We start from the raw sequence: 17,941 nt of genomic DNA on the forward strand, positions 1-17,941 counted from the left end.
GTGCACAAAATGACCCACTGACGTTTTATGCACTATTGTATCATTATTCAATATACATATCATATTTGTATATAATATACTGGCCAGTAAAACAAACACTTAATATACACTTATGCACAGGTAGTATAAGGATGAAAAACAGTGCTCATAGTAAAACCGCATGCATGTGTGACATGAGTTCCAGGGATCTCCATTGACTTCTATGGGAGAAAATCTGCACCGATGCAAGTCAATACACAGGGATTTGTCTACTGTTGGGAATTTGAAAGGCCCCATACATATTAGATTAAAATTGTTTTAACATGCCATATCAGTCTAATATGTAACAGACAAAGAATCCAGCCTGTTCGATTTACAACATCTCTATGAGAGCAGTAGCTCTCATAGAGAATACAGGAGCGCCCAACAGGGCAGTGATTCTGTGTATGAGAGAGCCAGCCAATAGCTATGTAATGTGTATAGGGGCCGTTACTATTACTTATAGGAGTGTGCACCATTTTATTATTATTATTTATTATTATAGCGCCATTTATTCCATGGCGCTTTACATGTAAAAAGGGGTATACATAATAAGAACAAGTACAATAATCTTAGACAATAGAAGTCGCTGACAGGTACAGGAGGAGAGAGGTAAGCAATGCAGTATGTGAGTTGTTACTTACAAGTGAAGAAATATATAACATGATACAGTGTGGCATCACACCTATATCTGAAAACTACAGTGCCATGTTATGTATCTGTACCACACAGAACTCGTGCAGAACTGTAATATGCTAGTATACCTGACACCCAATAATTATAACTGCTTAGGCAACTACTAGCTGCAGGTCTCCACATATTTTCATTCACTATACACTTTGGATATACATTTACCAACAAGCACAATTACTGTGCCCGTAGACAGCCCTAAGTGAAGGATACCTGTTAATAGTAAGGATTACATGTCAATACACTGACCAATGAATTTTTATGGAACGTACATATATATAATAGACACTCAGTGGAAATAAGAGATGGACACCCAGGGAGCCACAAAGGGAAGTCTGTAAAGGATGCTAGATGTGGTGCAAAAAGGCACCCCAATGTTCTGCTTTATAGAGCAAGAATGGTAAAAAAAAATGTTAAATTCATAATGAAAGTGTATGTGGTCTACTGGGTCTACAGTTTAAGGGAACGCTACATTAAATTAAAAAATAAATATAGTTGATCACATTGTTTGTCAGGTTACAGCATTTTCTGCATTATCCTGAAACAGCCAATCATGTAGCAATCCAGCAGAGAACAAAAGTGTTAAAGGGGTTGTCCACTACTTCTTATTATCCCCTCAGTGTATTGCCCCGGGGCCATAAGGGTTTTTGTAATTACCTTGTGTTGCAGTTACTGCCTGTGAGAGGCACTATCACTGGCCGCTCACAGGCATCATGTGACCCCCCGGCGTCAGCCGGCTGTGACATCCGCTGATGTCACCTCTTGATTCCAGATGCAGCCGGGGGTCTCCCTCTTCTGCGTTCCATGGTCGATGCTGGGTTGTGGGTGGGGTTACCCCGCGCGTCACACCCGGCATCCACCACGCGCTTTCCCTCTCCTCATTCATTTGGATAGCGCGCTGTGGATGCTTGGTGTGACGCGCGGGGGGGGGGGTAACCCCGCCCACAACCCAGCATCCACCGCGGTGACCGCGTCACTGGTGTCACGCCTCACTTGACGTGACATCAGTGACAGGCTACGTGATGCCTGTGAACGGCCAGAGGTATCGCCGCTCACAGGCAGTAAATGCAACACAAGGTATTTACAAAAACCCTTAGGGGCCCTGTAAGTATACATTGGGGGGGTAATAAAAAGTTTTGGCCATCTTCTTTAATCTTCCTGCTGATCAGTGCCATCTTCTGCTGATGTCTGGCTGACGCGATGCCAAGGGGATGGTGTTTAGTAGTACTGCAGTCAAAGCACAATAGGGAGATTCCTGCTGCAGCCAGTTATCTTACAGCCAGGCATGCAACATTAAGAAAGAGGACGGGGATATACCTGAGTGAAGTTTTCATCATAGACTTACCATTTTGTATTCTAATACAAGATAAAATATGATAGAAGAAAAGAAGATTTAGGGAAAATTGATGGGTTATTTTTGTTTCTTATGTGCATTTTCTGCACTTTTTTTTGTGTGCATTTTCTGCACTTAGGGCTCTTTAACACTGTGTTCTTTAATTTGGCTTAAAAACGGCCTCAAAACACTGCAAAAAAATGAGTGTAATGTACAGTAATGTAAAAACGACATTGCTGTGCACATGCTCCGTCTTCTGTTACTTCTTTTAGCCGGGTCAGGGTTAATCTTTGTGTTGTTCCAAAACACAAAGGAAATAAATACGTGTATAACAAAATATGGGTAATTTCAATAATTTTCTGGGAGAAATACTTCATTTTCTGGAACAATCTTAAGGGTGTCAACACTTTTCGCCACGGTTGTGGAGTCGGAGCCCATTTTGGTGGATTCAGAGTCAGTATAAAATGGACCGACTCTGACTCCTAAAATTTATAATAAATTGAGTACAGTAGTTCAATGCAGTTTGTGGAGAATATTTTTTCATAAGAATTTGGGAAAGTTATGAAATGTCCTATAAATGTCTGTCCTATTCTTGATCTAAGGGTCTAGACCTTGATCCCACTATATAAATCCATGCAACCCGCATGGATTTATATAGTGTGACCGTAAAAGAATGGTAAAGATAAATATTATACTTACCTTCTGATGGCCCCCGGTGTCCTTATCTGATCCATCCGGTGTGTTGCGGTGGTCTAAAAGGACCTTCCATGACGTCATTTAGTCATGTGACGGTTCACGCGACCGCCGACATCAGCAGTCGCATGACCCGTCACATGACTAAATGACATCATGGCAGGTCCTTTTAGACTATCGCGAGCTGCCGGGGACACAGGACGGATCGCTTTGAAGACCGCGGGCCATCAGCAGGTGAGTATAATGTATATTTTTTTATTTTATTCTTTTTTTTTTACAGGTACTATGGTACCCGGGTCTGGAGGAGAGTCTCCTCTTCTCCAAACCCGGGTACCATCCGCACATTGAACCGCATGGTATCCGCATGATATCCGCATGTGCACATGTAGTGATGCGGATATTATGTGATTCAATGCAAGTCAATGGCGAAAAATATGCAAAATAATTGGTAGTGCTGCGGATTTTTCCGCAATAATAATCCGCAGCGTAAATTTCCGTAGAATGTGCACAGCACATGTGGGTTATCATTGGGGAACATGGCAGACCTTCTACCAAGAGCTTTTTAAGCGTTTCTGCGGCGGAATTGCCGCTGCGGAAACGCTTAAAAAGCGCATAGTGGGCACACAGCCTTAATGTGAATGGAACAGAAGCTTATCATATTGGTTAGATGTCTGAAGAAAAGTAAGCAATCAAATGCTCCTTGTAAAGAAGGTCTACTTTGCTGGCACAGGAATGCACTTTCTTTTTCTTGCACCTGGTAAAGATATGTCCTGGTGACAGATTTCCTTTACACTTATTGTTAATATCTCTATGTGTATTGTAATTAAAAGCTACAAAAGTCTCCATTAAAGTGTTTCTACATTCTTACCTAATGACTGTCTTACCTTGCCAAGTTAACACGAGCCTTCTGTCCTCCACTTAGTGTAACACCACGATCTCCAATCATCGTCATGTCCCCATCCTCTAATTGCAGCAAGTCCTGTCCCATAACAGGATAACATTATAATAGCATTTCATTATTCCGCACTTAAAAAAAAATAGCTTGTACGTGGAGCACCACAGTTCATAGATAGGAGGTCTGGAGTACATTGGTAAAGTCATTTTATTTCTTACATGCTAATATTTTACTGCATGTCAACTACTCAAATAATCTGCGTGCTGCGCCCTCCATGCTCAGTATGGGCATCACGCCTGGCACTAGTCAATGATCCTACAGATGCAATAAAGCAATGTTGTCTACACTGTGTAGGAGAGTTTGCGCTAAATCCAGCAAGGAACCTGCTAAGGCTGACTTGTCAGGGAAAATATTCCATTGTTGAAATGTATTTAAGATATCTTCCTAAATCTAAATTCTAATAATTATAGGTTTAAGATGGTATAGTACACACAGTAGAAGAGATTCAAGATATTGGCATCAGCTTTTGATCAGAAAAAAAGTGTAAAATTTTGGTGCATTCCTCCTCAAGGCGAATTTGATGAAAATTAGAAACTTGCAATGAACTGCAATTTTTAAGGATATACTGTACATACACTGATTTTTTGAGAAGTCTGTTAAGAGTGGCTTTGCTCCAAAATACGACTGAAAAATCACTTGAATAAAGCTTGAAAGACTCTTCCTATTCATTTCTATTATAAAATGACTTGCTGGTTACATGTTCAGTCTTTTGAGCATTTTTGTTCTGCTTCAGGTTTAGAAAAACACCTGGTGAAAGAACTGAATATGCATGTCACTTCTTTGAAGAGTTTCCTGATGGAAAATGTTCCAGACTAGCACTACCATATCAGAAGGCTGAAAAAATGCTTCAAGAAAAAAGATCTCCTAAAATGTGTGAAAAACTATTCAAAATGCACAGTGGCACAGTGGTTAGCACTGCAGCCTTGCAGCTCTGCGGTCCAGGGTTCAAATCCCACCAAGGACAACATCTGCAAGGAGTTTGTATGTTCTCCCTGTGTTTGCGTGGGTTTCCTCCGGTTTCCTCCCACACTCCAAAGACATACTGATAGGGAATCTAGATTGTGAACCCCAATGGGGACAGCGATGATAATGTATGTAAAGCGCTGTGGAATTAATGGTGCTATATAAGCGAGTAAAATAAATAATAATAAAATAACTTCAGGAAGCAAGAAACTCCTCCAAATACAGAGCTTTTTGGAGTGGTTTCCACTAGAAAACTTATCAGCTTTTTACAAAAAAAACCTCTGTGTGCAAATACTCATAGATGTTTGACAGTAGAATAGTCAGATTAAGCTTTCAAACAAAAAAAAGGAAATCACAAAGTACTGACAATTGCAGTTACCATTCAGCACAAATCTGCAGCCAGACAACAACTTCCCTTCTTCAGGACAAGCACCACCAGACTTTGGTCAAAAAACTGCATCAAATAGTAGTGTGTGTGAAACTGCACTAGAAAGGGGGCTTTAAACGTCTGTCACTAATTCCATAATTGCATGTTATCCTCATTTCTGTCATCAAGGTTGTCCAGCCTTAAGGTACCGTCACACTTAGCGACGCTACAGCGATCCCGACAACGATACGACCTGTCAGGGATCGTTGCTGTGTCGCAATGTGGTCATTGGTGAGATGTCAAACAGTCAGATCTCCCCAACGACGCAGCAACGATAAGGCGACCCGTAGCGACCTGTATAACGATGTCGGCGGTCGTTGGGACCCTGTCAGATAGCAGCTACTCTGACGATTCAGACCTCGATGAGGGATGACTTCTCAGTTCTGAGTCGCCAACGAGGTTGTTGGTAAGGAGTCAAACACACCGATGCATGCTACCCAGCGGGACCTCAACGATCAAAGAATGGTCCAGGCCATTTCGACATGACCAGCGATCTCACAGCAGGGGCCTAGTCGCTGCTACGTGTCAAACGTAGCGAGAACGCTGCTGAGGTCGCTTTGTGTCACAAAACTTGTGACTCAGCAGCGATCTCGCTAGCGATCTCGCTTAGTGTGACGGGGGCTTTAGGGTACAAGTCTGCAGTCACTCTATGTGAGTGTAGACTTGTGAATCCTTATATCGCGTGCACTGCACTGTGGGGATTCTACAAGGCTGGGGCCGCGAGCGTGATTGCAAGTTTGTGATTTGAATACATGTGGTCACGTGCCGACTAGATGAGTGTGGCCAACCTCAATGCAAATGTATTGAGCAAAGCCAGACACAGTCTAGTCGGAATGTGACCTGAAGTATGCAATTAGCATATTTGCGGATACTTGACCGCCATCTCACAGCAGCAGAGAATCCTCACAGCGCACAGTGCTGATGTGAGGATTCTTAAGTGTACACTCACATAGAGACTTGTAGCTTAAGGTCTGACAACCCCTTTAAGCTGCACTTACACTGAAAGATAATCGTGAAAGAGTGTTCATAAAAATGCACACGTGTGCAGGCAATGACTTACCTTCTTCAGCGCGCAGACCCTCAAGACTCTTTCATATTTCTCTTGGTTGTATTCTTTCCCAAATAATATGTTATTTCGGACAGTGCCAGAAAACACCCATGGCTGCTGCGACACGTATCCAATTCTTCCTCTGATGTCCACAAAACCTTTACCTTTAGGCAGTTCCCCCAGCACGGCACTCAGAAGAGATGACTGGGAGCAGGAAAGGAACATACAGAATAGTCTTCTAATGGTTTCAGCATTTTACAAACACAATGTGGGGAATTTATCATGGGGGGCATTTGCAATGTCTGTTTTGCTTAAGACTGCATTGCCTGTGACTGAGACAAACGTATCAAAGGTGTGCACGATGTTTCAAAAATTAGATATTACAAATCTGTCTAGACTTTTACATCCATCCTCCCTCCCTAACGCCAGGAAGTTTGCTACTTTTTGTGGCACTTTTTTAAAAAAAAAGTCATAAATCCGTCTAAATCTTATTTGTGTACAGTATGTGACTATGCCAAATTTTTAAAATGGGCAAAAGCAGTGTGACAAAGTTTGTGAAATTTTAAAGAACTATCTGATAAACTTCCCTATTAAGTGTTTAACTTATAATATATAATGTAATGAGTAATCACTATGTAGAATATCAGAATGATTCTCCCTTTATCTGACACCGAAAAGAAACCACAACACAGGGAGGTAAACTAAGCAGACGATTGTGTCTTCACAAAGAAGTAACCCCCCCCCCCCCCCACAAGCAGTTTTCTCTTACAGGTCGTCACCCACTGGAATGCGATAGAACAATCAATGTTGGTACAGTACACATTCTCTTTCATCCCTGAATACAGCCTACTCAAGTATCAGCATTTCCATTATAATGCAAAATCATTCTTTAGGTATTCAGGCAGTATGGTGGGTGGGGGAGTAAAAATACTCACTTTTCCAGCTCCGACGGGCCCAATGACAGCCAGCAGTTCCCCAGGTCTCACACTGCATGAGATATTTTGGAGAGTAGGCGTTCCCAGCGACTGGGGAAAAATATAAAAAAAAATGTTTGTTAACCTTATTAGGAAAGCAGCTCTATTTTAAAAGTATTCACAAAGAATTACAGCCAATGATGGTAGTCAAAGTTAGACTCTGTTCACATCACATTTGATGGATCTGTCAGTGGTATGGGCATACAAGGGCTTAAATTGCCCATCGGCTCCCCAAGATGGGGGTAATTCTTTCTTGCAGGACTCCTTAGTATAGAAAAGTGCAAGAGACTAATCTTCCGATACTGTAAAATAACGGTATACCGGCTCGGCCTGCCTCGTGGATGTCATAAGTTCATCTACTGATGTCATAAGTTTATTACTGTTCGTCTGGCAAAGTATGGCCTATGAATACATTTGTTGCATTGTTCACATAGGGTTAGATTTTTTTGCTCTTATTGCCCCAATGCATTTCAAATGCAAAATGAAGCCAATCTTGAAAAAAAATTAAACATTTCCTACAATTTTAGTTCATTACCAAGCATAAGATATGCATTATCACACTGCCCTGTAAACATTGTCTAAAAGCCAGAAATGATTTCCCAGAAGTAGATAAAGTGTAATGATAGTCCCTCAGAGGATGATCCTGTGCAGGCATGTCAACCTGTTTTCAGCCTCATTCACCCAATGTATGGGCAGGAAATAGATCTACCGGAGAATCTGCCTCCAGAGCTTATTTCAAATGAAAGGGGGCATTACTAGTGTGAGACATGTCATGGTTGACAGACTATTATCCTGATATCACTTCAGAGCTTTGTGTGATTACAACTAACACAGTACAGCAGAGCTGAGCTTTGTCCCATTGCAATTACATTTGCAACTGCAGGTGTCTTCTCAGTGCTATAGCTTCCATCTCACAGGCAGCCAGTGTGGGGGAGGGCAGTGCAGCACAGCTAACAGCACTATGAGAAGACAACTACATCGGCAGATGTTTTTATAATGAGACAAAGCTAAGCTTTGCTGTACTGTGTTAGATGTAATCAGGCACAGCTGTGATCAGGAGAACAGATTGTCAGTCATTACATGTCTCACACTGGTAATGCCTCCTTATATTTAAATTAAGCTCTAAAGGCAGATTCTCAGGGAGATTTGTGTCATGCACAGAGATCTTAACAGCTCATTTACAAATTAAGATAAACAGATTTCTCTAGAATAAAATATTGGAGAGCAGCTATCATTTTATTCAGCTTCCAATGACCTGCATGCCCATATAGATGGCTTAGGAGGGTTGATCCTACTGACAGCTTGCCAGTAAAAGGGTTTTCCCAAATCGTAAAATTATTACTAATCCTTAGCCTCCGGAACCTCGGGAATGTCTCTACAGCGCCCAGTCTTGAATGCAAAGGAGGTTAGAGTGTTCGGCTTGTGCTGTTACTGGTCTGTGAGACTGCCAGATGAAGCAAGGTACAACGCTCAGCTATTTTCCGCAGTCCTGCTGGCAATGAATAGAGTGCACACCCAGCATATGCTTCTTACCCCCATTGAAGTCTATGCCCGGGCTGTTAGATGAGATTTCAGCCTCTTATGAGAGACAGATTCTAGTGCAAGGGTGTTTTTTCAGCAGTCTTGCAAACACCAGTAAAGAGCAGCAGAGATTATTGTTTATTTTGGTATATTAAAGCATATGCAGCTTTGGCCTTATTTTACAACGTAACTGTACAACCTCTTTCAAATCTATCTACTCTCAAATCTCTATTCAATTTCTCATACCTGTCCTCCTCACGCCCCCGCACCCACCCCCAATGTTCAGAAACTAGCACACCCCGCAGAAACCTCGCACATCTAGACATTCACACACTCTGTTGACTCTATTCTACCGCTGTCCTCCAAATCTTCACTCCACGTCACAGACAGTGCCACCATTTTCTACAACACCACTCTCGCGTCAGCTATTGACTCGGTTGCCCTTCTCATGCATGGCAGAGAGGGATGAAACAATAGACAACCCTGGCACAATAACCACACTTAAAAGCTTCGACAAGTGTCCAGGGTTGCGGAGCGGCGTTGGAGGAAAACACACTCAAGAAGACTTCACCACATTCAAAACAAAAAAGCCATCCATAATCTGTTTCCTCCATATATCTCCGAACTAATCTCCTGTTACCTTCCAACATGTAATCTCCGGTCCTCTCAAGACCTTCTTCTCTCCTCCACACTTATACGTTCCTCACCCAATCGCCTCCAAGACTTCTTCTGAAAATCCCCAATACTCTGGAATTCTGTGGCCCAACACGTCCAATTATCTGCCAGTTTCAGAACATTCAGACAGAACTTGAAAAAAGCATGTATTTAAGCAAGCTTAAAGTCTGCCTCCAACCTGCCTCCTACTGTCTTCTTTCCCACTATCCGGTAGAATGAATGCCCACTAGGACCAGGAATGCTCTCCTGTACCAGTCTGTCATTGTTAGTTTGTTCACTGTAATTTCTATTTGTATTTTGTATCTAACCCCCTCTCATGTACAGCACCATGGACTCAATGGTGCTCTAAAAATAAATAAAAATAATAATAATAATAATAACTAGTCACTTTTTAAAAATCAATGTAAATTTTTTTCTGGAATAACTTACCAGTCATATTACTAAGCTAAAAAAAAGATAGTTTTCAGATGTTCTCAAGGCTTAACATGCCTATGGTTTATGAAGGCATTAATTTTAAGGGAATCTGTCACCAGATTTTACATATCCTATCTGAGAGCAGCATAATATCGGGGCAAAGACCCTAATTCCAGCAATGTGTCACTTACTGGGCTGCTTGCTGTCATTTTGATAAAAGCACTGTTTTATCTGCTGCAGATCTAGCAGTTCTCTGAATGCTGAGCTCTGTCTATCCCCACCCACACCAATGATTGACAGCTTTCTGCACATATACAGTGTACACAGAAAGCTGTCAGTGGTGTAAGAGGGTTATACAGAGCTCATGAATCTGTTTGATTACCTGGCAGCAGGTTTACTAGTCCTCCAATGATAATTCTCTGCTGACAAAATGGTGATTTGAAAAAAAAAAACACATGCTGCGGTGTTTCAGAAAAAAAAACTGTTTAATAGTCCTGCCCTAGAGTGACAGGTCTCCCATGCGTGCGTGAATAGGAAGAGACCTGACACTCTAGGCAGCAGATGGGGAACACCCTGTCCGACTAGTCTCCTGTGTGGCTATTAAAATAAGTTCTTCCCTGAAACACAGCAGCGCTTCAGAGTTAAGCACATATGGCTAAAATCATGCAGCTATGTTGAGTTACATGCTGCCCATGGATCGGTGTATTAAGCTGGCAGGTTCTCTTAAGAATTCACTTGTCTAGGGGGTAATGTTTCTCCTTGTGGAAAGTGACAAGCCAAGCCTGGAATGTCAGAGTGAGGAGACCTATAAACCATGCATACTCCTCTGGGAAATTAAACATGCAAATTGTCTCTTCAAAAAGGAAGATGACTAGAACTCTAGCACCACCTATTGGAAACAAAGATCCTGAAAGTCAATATTGACTCTTTAACAAACCTTGCCATATGACTTAGGATAAAATCCAAACCAGAATCTCAATTCTGATTTGGCTTTTATCCCAAGTCATATGGCAAGGCTCGTTAAAGAGTCAATATTGACTTTTCAATAGGTGGCGCTAGAGTTCTAGTCCTCTTCCTCTCTGAAGAGACAATTTGTACTTGTAAAAGGAAAAATTCCATTCAATGAATGAATTTATACTAGAGAGGTGGCATCCATAATATATTAGTGTAAGTTCAGCAAAACACTTTACAGGTACGTGCTGAGCTTTCGGAGCTGAAACTGAGTGGAAACTCAAAGTATTTGAGGAGTTTTGAGATTTGGAAAGTTTCTTCTCCAAAAACTTCTTGTAAAAATCTGTGTGCTCATAGCCTAAGAAGGCCAACATCAAAACTACCAGTAGAGGGCAGCAACCAAACAAAAACACAAAGCTAGAAGCTAGATCACAGGGTGAAAGAAGTGTGGAGAAAACGCAACTAACATAGGAAATATTACAGTCAGTCCATGTCATCCATAGGCTGTAACGGCATTTATCTAATATATACAGCAAGAAAAAAAGATAATGATGAACATATTTAATGGAAGCCTCTAATGAATATTGTAGTCTGGCATTCGTGTCCCATAAGAACCCATGTTAAAAAAAAATAAAAAATAGTATATCGCATGGAATATCTCAGACAACTTTCGTATTCCATATCTTTTACCGTTGTATACTGGCCATAATGCTAACAAGACACTGAATCCTATGAACACTTTTGAGTATGTGAACACATCTTTTAACCCCTTCACCACAAGCCAATTTCTCTTTTTGTTTTTTGCTCCTCTTCCTCCAAGAGCTTAACCCCTTAAGGACTGAGCCACTTTGTAGGTTAATGACCAGGCCTCATTTTTTAAATTTGACCACTGTCACTTTATGAGGTAATTACTCTGGAACGCTTCAATGGATTCCCCTGATTCTGAGAATGTTTTTTCGTGACATATTGTACTTCATGATTGTGGTAAAAGTTTTTCGATAAGACTTATTTGTTTATTTGTGAAAAGATTGGAAATATGGCAAAAATTTAGAAAATCCCTTAAACCAGAGAGTTATGTCACACAAAATAGTTAATAAATAACATTTCCCATATGTCTACAATTTTTGAAACATCTTTTTTTTTTTATTAGGAAGTTATAAGGGTTAAAAGCTTCTCAGCAACTACTCATTTTTCCAACAAAATTTTCAAAACCATTTTTTTAGAGATTACATCACATTTGAAGTGACTTTGAGGGATCTATATGACAGAAAATACCCCAAAGTGACACCATTCTAAAAACTGCACCCCTCAAGGTGCCCAAAACTACATGCAAGAAGTTTATTAACCCTTCAGGTGCTTCACAGGAAATGAAGCAATGTGGAAGGAAAAAACATTACATTTTTTTCACAAAAAGTTTAATTTAGACTATTTTTTATTTTCACAGGGGTAACATGAGAAAATGGACCGAAAAATGTGTTGTGCAATTTCTCCTGAGCATGCCGATACCCCATATGTGGTCGAATAGCATTGTTTGAGCGCACGGCAGGGTTCGGAAGGGAAGGAGCGCTGTTTGACTTTTTGAACGCAAAATTGGCTGGAATCGAGAGCGGACGCCATGTTGCATTTGTAGAGCCCCTGATGTGCCCTAATAGTGGAAACCCCCACAAGTGACCCCATTTTGGAGACTAGACCCCTCAAGGAACATATATAAATGTGTGGTAAACACCTTGAACCCACAGGTGCTTCACATAAGATTATAACATAGAGCTGTGAAAATAAAAAATCAATTTTTTCCCACAAAAATGATCTTTCCGTTCAAAATTTTTTATTTTCACAAGGGTAACAGGAGAAGATGGACCTCAAAACTTGTGCAATTTCTCCTAAGTACGCCAATACACAATGTGTGGTCAAAAACTACTTTTGAGGCACAGTGCAAAGCACAATAGGGAAGAAGCGCCATATTGGAGTTCAAATTTAGCTGGAATGGTTTGAGTGTGCCATGTCACATTGGCACAGCCCCTGAGGTGCCAAAACAGCAGAATCCCCCATAAGTGACCCCATTTTACAAACTACACCTCTCAATGAATTCATCTAAGGGTGCAGTAATCATATTGACACCACAGGTGGGTCACAGGATTTTATACCATTGGGCAGTGAAGAAAAAATAATTACATTTTTACCACAAATATTTTGTTTTAGCCCCAGATTTTACATTTTCACATGGGGAAATTGGTTAAAAAAAATGGCACCAAAATGTGTCACACAATTTCTGATGAATGTGGCAATACCCATATGTGTCTGTACAGTACTGCTTAGCCACACGGTGAGACTCGGGAGGGACGGAGCGCTATTTGCCTGCTGGAGTGCAGATTTTCCTAGAATAGTTTTTCGGACTCCATATACAGAGCCCCTAAGTGCTAGAAGTGCCGAACCCCCACTCAAGTGACCCCATTTTAGAAATCATACCCCTGCCAAACATGTGGACAATAAATGTGGTTTGGACACACTGCGGTGCTCAGAAGGGAGGGGGGATTTGAATTTGGGAGCACAGAATTTGCTGAATTTCTTTTCGGGGGCGAGGAGCCATAACTCTTTTCCACAGCCTTTGTACTACCAGTAACATGGAAGCCCCCTATATTTCCATTAACACATGACAGACCTGCGTGGGGGCTTTTTATGTGAAGCTTTTATTGGGAACATTTTACATAACATTTGGGATCATATTTACTCAGTGCTCTACGCTGAGCACTTACTTTGAGGTTTCCATCTAATTCTCCGAATGACGTGGTTCAGATGAAACTCCCCAGGGATCCATTCACTATAATGAGACGAGGCAGCAGAGTTACTCTGAACTCCGTCTGGCCTCTGTTCAGCGTTGTCCTTTTCAGAAGTTCACAAAACTGTGGCTGACCGCGCTTTTATCTACGCCTAAATAGACGGACACTGCTGGATCATAGGTCAGACAGCGTCAACAGTGCCTCCACCTGCTTCATTATAGGGAATCTTAAGCCGGGGGTTCCGTCTGAATCACTTATTTCAGAGATTTACACTGAAACCCCGGTGTAAGCGCTCAGTGCAGAGCGCAAGATAAATGTGAGCAGAACCTTACTGCGATCTTAGGGAGGCAGAATGAACAAACTGACTAACCGATCACAGCAATCTGGCAGTGGCACGGGTCCCTGCACCTCTTCCCGTGCTGCTCAGATGTCTGTGACAGCTGTCGGCACTGAACTGTCACTGCATGTTTACACACCCGTCATGGTGCGCAAACTAGCATCCTGCCATGACGGGTTATTCCCGTCATTGGGCGTTATGGGGTTAAACTAATTTTCTGTCCATAAAGCTGTATGAGGGTTTAATTTTTGCAGTTGTGCTTTTGAATGGCACCATTCATTTTACCACATTGCGTACTGGAAAATGAGAAAAAAAATTCCAAGTGTGGAGAAATTGTGAAAAAACAAAACGGAATTCTGACAACTTTTCTTGGGAATAGTTTTTAAAATGTACAGTGTGTAGTAAAAATGCACATATCCGTTTTGATCCCATTTTTTTTTTTCAGGAAGTAAAAAACACAGTCTACAGCCCTTTTCATCCTTTAATACAACGAATGAAAAACCGTTCCACTTTTTAATTTTTTAGAACGTTGCCGTCTTTGGGAGATGGATGCAAACCGATTGTCATACATTTACGTCCATTATGTCTCAATGTTTTTTTTTTCCCTGACAATATGTCAGATAATCTCCTGACACCCCTATCCACCATGTCACTTAAAAAATATTCTATTTTGCTATAAAAAAAAAATGAAAAAATGTATGCAATGTATATTTTAAAACACATCAGTTTGCAAAAGTTTTCGTTTTACAATGGATCAAATGTGTAGCTTTTACACAAAAACACGGTGTGAAGAAGGCCTTAAAGGGTTTTTCGTTTAAAAAAAAAAAAAATAGTTGAAAAAAAAAAAAACCTGTCTCCAGGCATAAAAAAACAAACAAACTGGGTTTTACATACACTCACCGGGTCCAGGGCTGAACTCAGTGATTGGCTGCAGCGCTGTTGATGTGACGTCAGCACTGCAGACAATAGCGGACACGTGGAGAAGCAGCAGAGCTTCAGCACTTGACCCAGGGACAGCAGTTTTCTGAAACTGGAAATTTTTTCCATAGACTTGAATTAGATGCAGAAAATCGGCAGGTAAAAAACATACATGCATTGTTATTGCAGGTCCGCAACGGAAATGCATCAAAAACACATGTAATCCACACATGACTATCAATAACGTTTGACCAGCACCTCCATACAGTGTGAACAGGTGCACGCTGCAATGACTGCATAGTATACAAAAAGAGTACACAGCAGCACATTGTAAGGGCCAAGATATATGCAAACACTGAAAACATAAGATCTAAACTGCATTATTGCTAAATAAAGTGTACTTACAAAAAAAGAAGGTTCTTAGCGCATAAATTGGCCAATTCATGTATGCCCATCAACCATGGCAAGGTGACCTCCGCCTGATGGGTAACTATCCTTCTAAACAATGTTTAGAAGGATAGTCCATATGTATGGACAGAAGTGCTGGTCTGAATGGTAGGAAAGCTGACGACCCCTTTAAGTTCCTTTAAAAATGCCCCCTTAATGTCAGGGTGGCATATCTACTATATAATTGTCTTATCCCATCTGTCTGTCTGTCTGTCTGTCTGTCTGTCTATCTGTCTGTCTGTCTGTCTGTCTGTCCTGGAAATCCCGGGTCGCTGATTGGTCCGGCCGCGGCCAATCAGAGATGCGGCTTTTCTGAAAAGCATGGCGGTCGTTAGCGGCTCATGTGCGGCACGGAGGTCAGCGGCGATGCAGCCGTGAGATGCAGCCGGCTACTCGCAGCATAAGTCCCCCGACCGCAGGCGCCGCTGACCTACATGCGGCTATCGTCGGGAGATCAGCGGCTACGGCCGCTTATCTCCCGAGGACAAGTGTGACGCCCCTCCCCTCCCCTCCTCTCCCCTCCCCTCTCCTCCCGTCCCTCCCCCCGCTCGATCAGGACCCCGGCACCCGGCGTCATACTTACCCCTCCCCTCCCCTCGTCTCCTCTCCCCTCTCCTCCCGTCCCTCCCCCCGCTCGATCAGGACCCCGGCACCGGCGTCATACTTACCCCTCCCCGTGCCTCCGCAGCAGCTCCTGTGTCTTCCGCTGATGCTCTGTGACGTCTCAGGTCAGAGGGCGCGGTGACGTCTTTACACCGCGCTCTCTCCTGACCGGTCACAGCGCACAGCGTCAACATGCCGGCTACCCTGGAGTCCAGAGAAGCAGCTGAGAAGGGAGGTGAGTATTGGATTTTTTTTTTTGTATGGGGCCATAGGGGACCTGCATGGGGCACTATGGGGGGATGGATATACAGGGGAAATGACTTCCTGCATGGGGCATTATATGGGAGGGAGAGGTGACATCCTACATGGGGCATTACATGGGGGGGGAGAGGTGACATCCTACATGGGGCATTACATGGGGGGGAGGTGACATCCTGCATGGGGCATTATATGGGGGGAGAGGCAACATCCTGCATGGGGCATTATATGGGGGGAGAGGTGACATCCTGCATGGGGCATTATATGGGGGAGAGGTGACATCCTGCATGGGGCATTATATACGGGGGATGTGACTTCCTGCATGGGGTATTATATACGGGGGATGTGACTTCCTGCATGGGATATTATATACGGGGGATGTGACTTCCTGCATGGGGTATTATATACGGGGGATGTGACTTCCTGCATGGGGTATTATATACGGGGGATGTGACTTCCTGCATGGGGCATTATATACAGGGAATGTGACTTCCTGCATGGGGTATTATATACGGGGGATGTGACTTCCTGCATGGGGTATTATATACGGGGATGTGACTTCCTGCATGGGGTATTATATATGGGGGATGTGACTTCCTGCATGGGGCATTATATGGGGGGGAGAGGTGACATCCTGCATGGGGCATTATATGTGGGGAGAGGTCACATCCTGCATGGGGCATTATATGGGGGAGAGGTGACATCCTGCATGGGACATTATATGGGGGGAGAGGTCACATCCTGCATGGGGCATTATATGGGGGGAGAGGTGACATCCTGCATGGGGCATTATATACGGGGGATGTGACTTCCTGCATGGGGTATTATATACGGGGGATGTGACTTCCTGCAAGGGGCATTATATACGGGGGATGTGACTTCCTGCATGGGGTATTATATATGGGGGATGTGACTTCCTGCATGGGGTATTATATAGGGGGATGTGACTTCCTGCATGGGGTATTATATACGGGGGATGTGACTTCCTGCATGGGGCATTATATGGGGGGAGAGGTCACATCCTGCATGGGGCATTATATGGGGGAGAGGTCACATCCTGCATGGGGCATTATATGGGGGAGAGGTGACATCCTGCATGGGACATTATATGGGGGGAGAGGTCACATCCTGCATGGGGCATTATATGGGGGGAGAGGTCACATCCTACATGGGGCATTATATGGGGGAGAGGTGACATCCTACATGGGGCATTATATACGGGGGATGTGACTTCCTGCATGGGGTATTATATACGGGGGATGTGACTTCCTGCATGGGGTATTATATAAGGGGGATGTGACTTCCTGCATGGGGCATTATATGCGGGGGATGTGACATCCTGCATGGGGTATTATATACGGGGGATGTGACTTCCTGTATGGGGCATTATAAAGGAGGGTCGGGAGACATATGCTAGAATACCCGATGCGTTAGAATCGGGCCACCATCTAATAGGTAATAAAAGTCATCTGAAAGGAGGCACTGTAAATAAATGCATATTTTATCTAGCTAGATGGACTTTTTTAATTATATAATTTAGAATCAAAGAAAAAGGCCTTCTGAAATACAACAATGTGGGTAATCAGAGGTTAGCGATTTTCTGCACTCCTAAATATTGCTTTGACTTTAAAGCTGTAGTAAATGTTTCTACATTCTGTCACTGCAATGTTTTATTACAGAATCTTAGTGACACAATTCACTGCACTTCAACCTGTACCTAGTATTCCCAGGAGACAAGTTATATGTGACCATGCCCTACAGCACAGAAATGATCAAGCATTGTCTGTAAAGATGACACCTTACACATGCCCTAATGATTTATTTTCACCCTCAGGCTATGTTCACACAACCGTAATGCTGTCCATGAAAAAAAATGACAGTACTCAGATCAACTATTATTCATCTTGGCTGTCCAGAAAACCGTTTTTTTCATATGGAC

General features: G+C 42.6%; 1 protein-coding gene across 1 annotated transcript in view; it reads right to left on the reverse strand.

Annotated features, from left to right (window-relative positions):
* Positions 1-17,941, reverse strand: part of ABCC4 (ATP binding cassette subfamily C member 4 (PEL blood group)) — a 311,731-nt gene that overhangs the window by 188,812 nt on the left and 104,978 nt on the right. The window contains exons 10-12 of the mRNA XM_073664144.1: positions 7,063-7,152; positions 6,140-6,331; positions 3,619-3,713 (exon numbers count right to left, since the gene is read on the reverse strand). Coding sequence (XP_073520245.1) covers positions 3,619-3,713; positions 6,140-6,331; positions 7,063-7,152 — 377 coding nt within the window. The remainder of the gene's footprint in view (positions 1-3,618; positions 3,714-6,139; positions 6,332-7,062; positions 7,153-17,941) is intronic.

Source organism: Phyllobates terribilis, unplaced genomic scaffold (assembly GCF_046119375.1).
Source record: "Phyllobates terribilis strain yellow unplaced genomic scaffold, ASM4611937v1 Scaffold_2__4_contigs__length_985480577, whole genome shotgun sequence".
Classification (NCBI taxonomy): Eukaryota; Metazoa; Chordata; class Amphibia; order Anura; family Dendrobatidae; genus Phyllobates; species Phyllobates terribilis.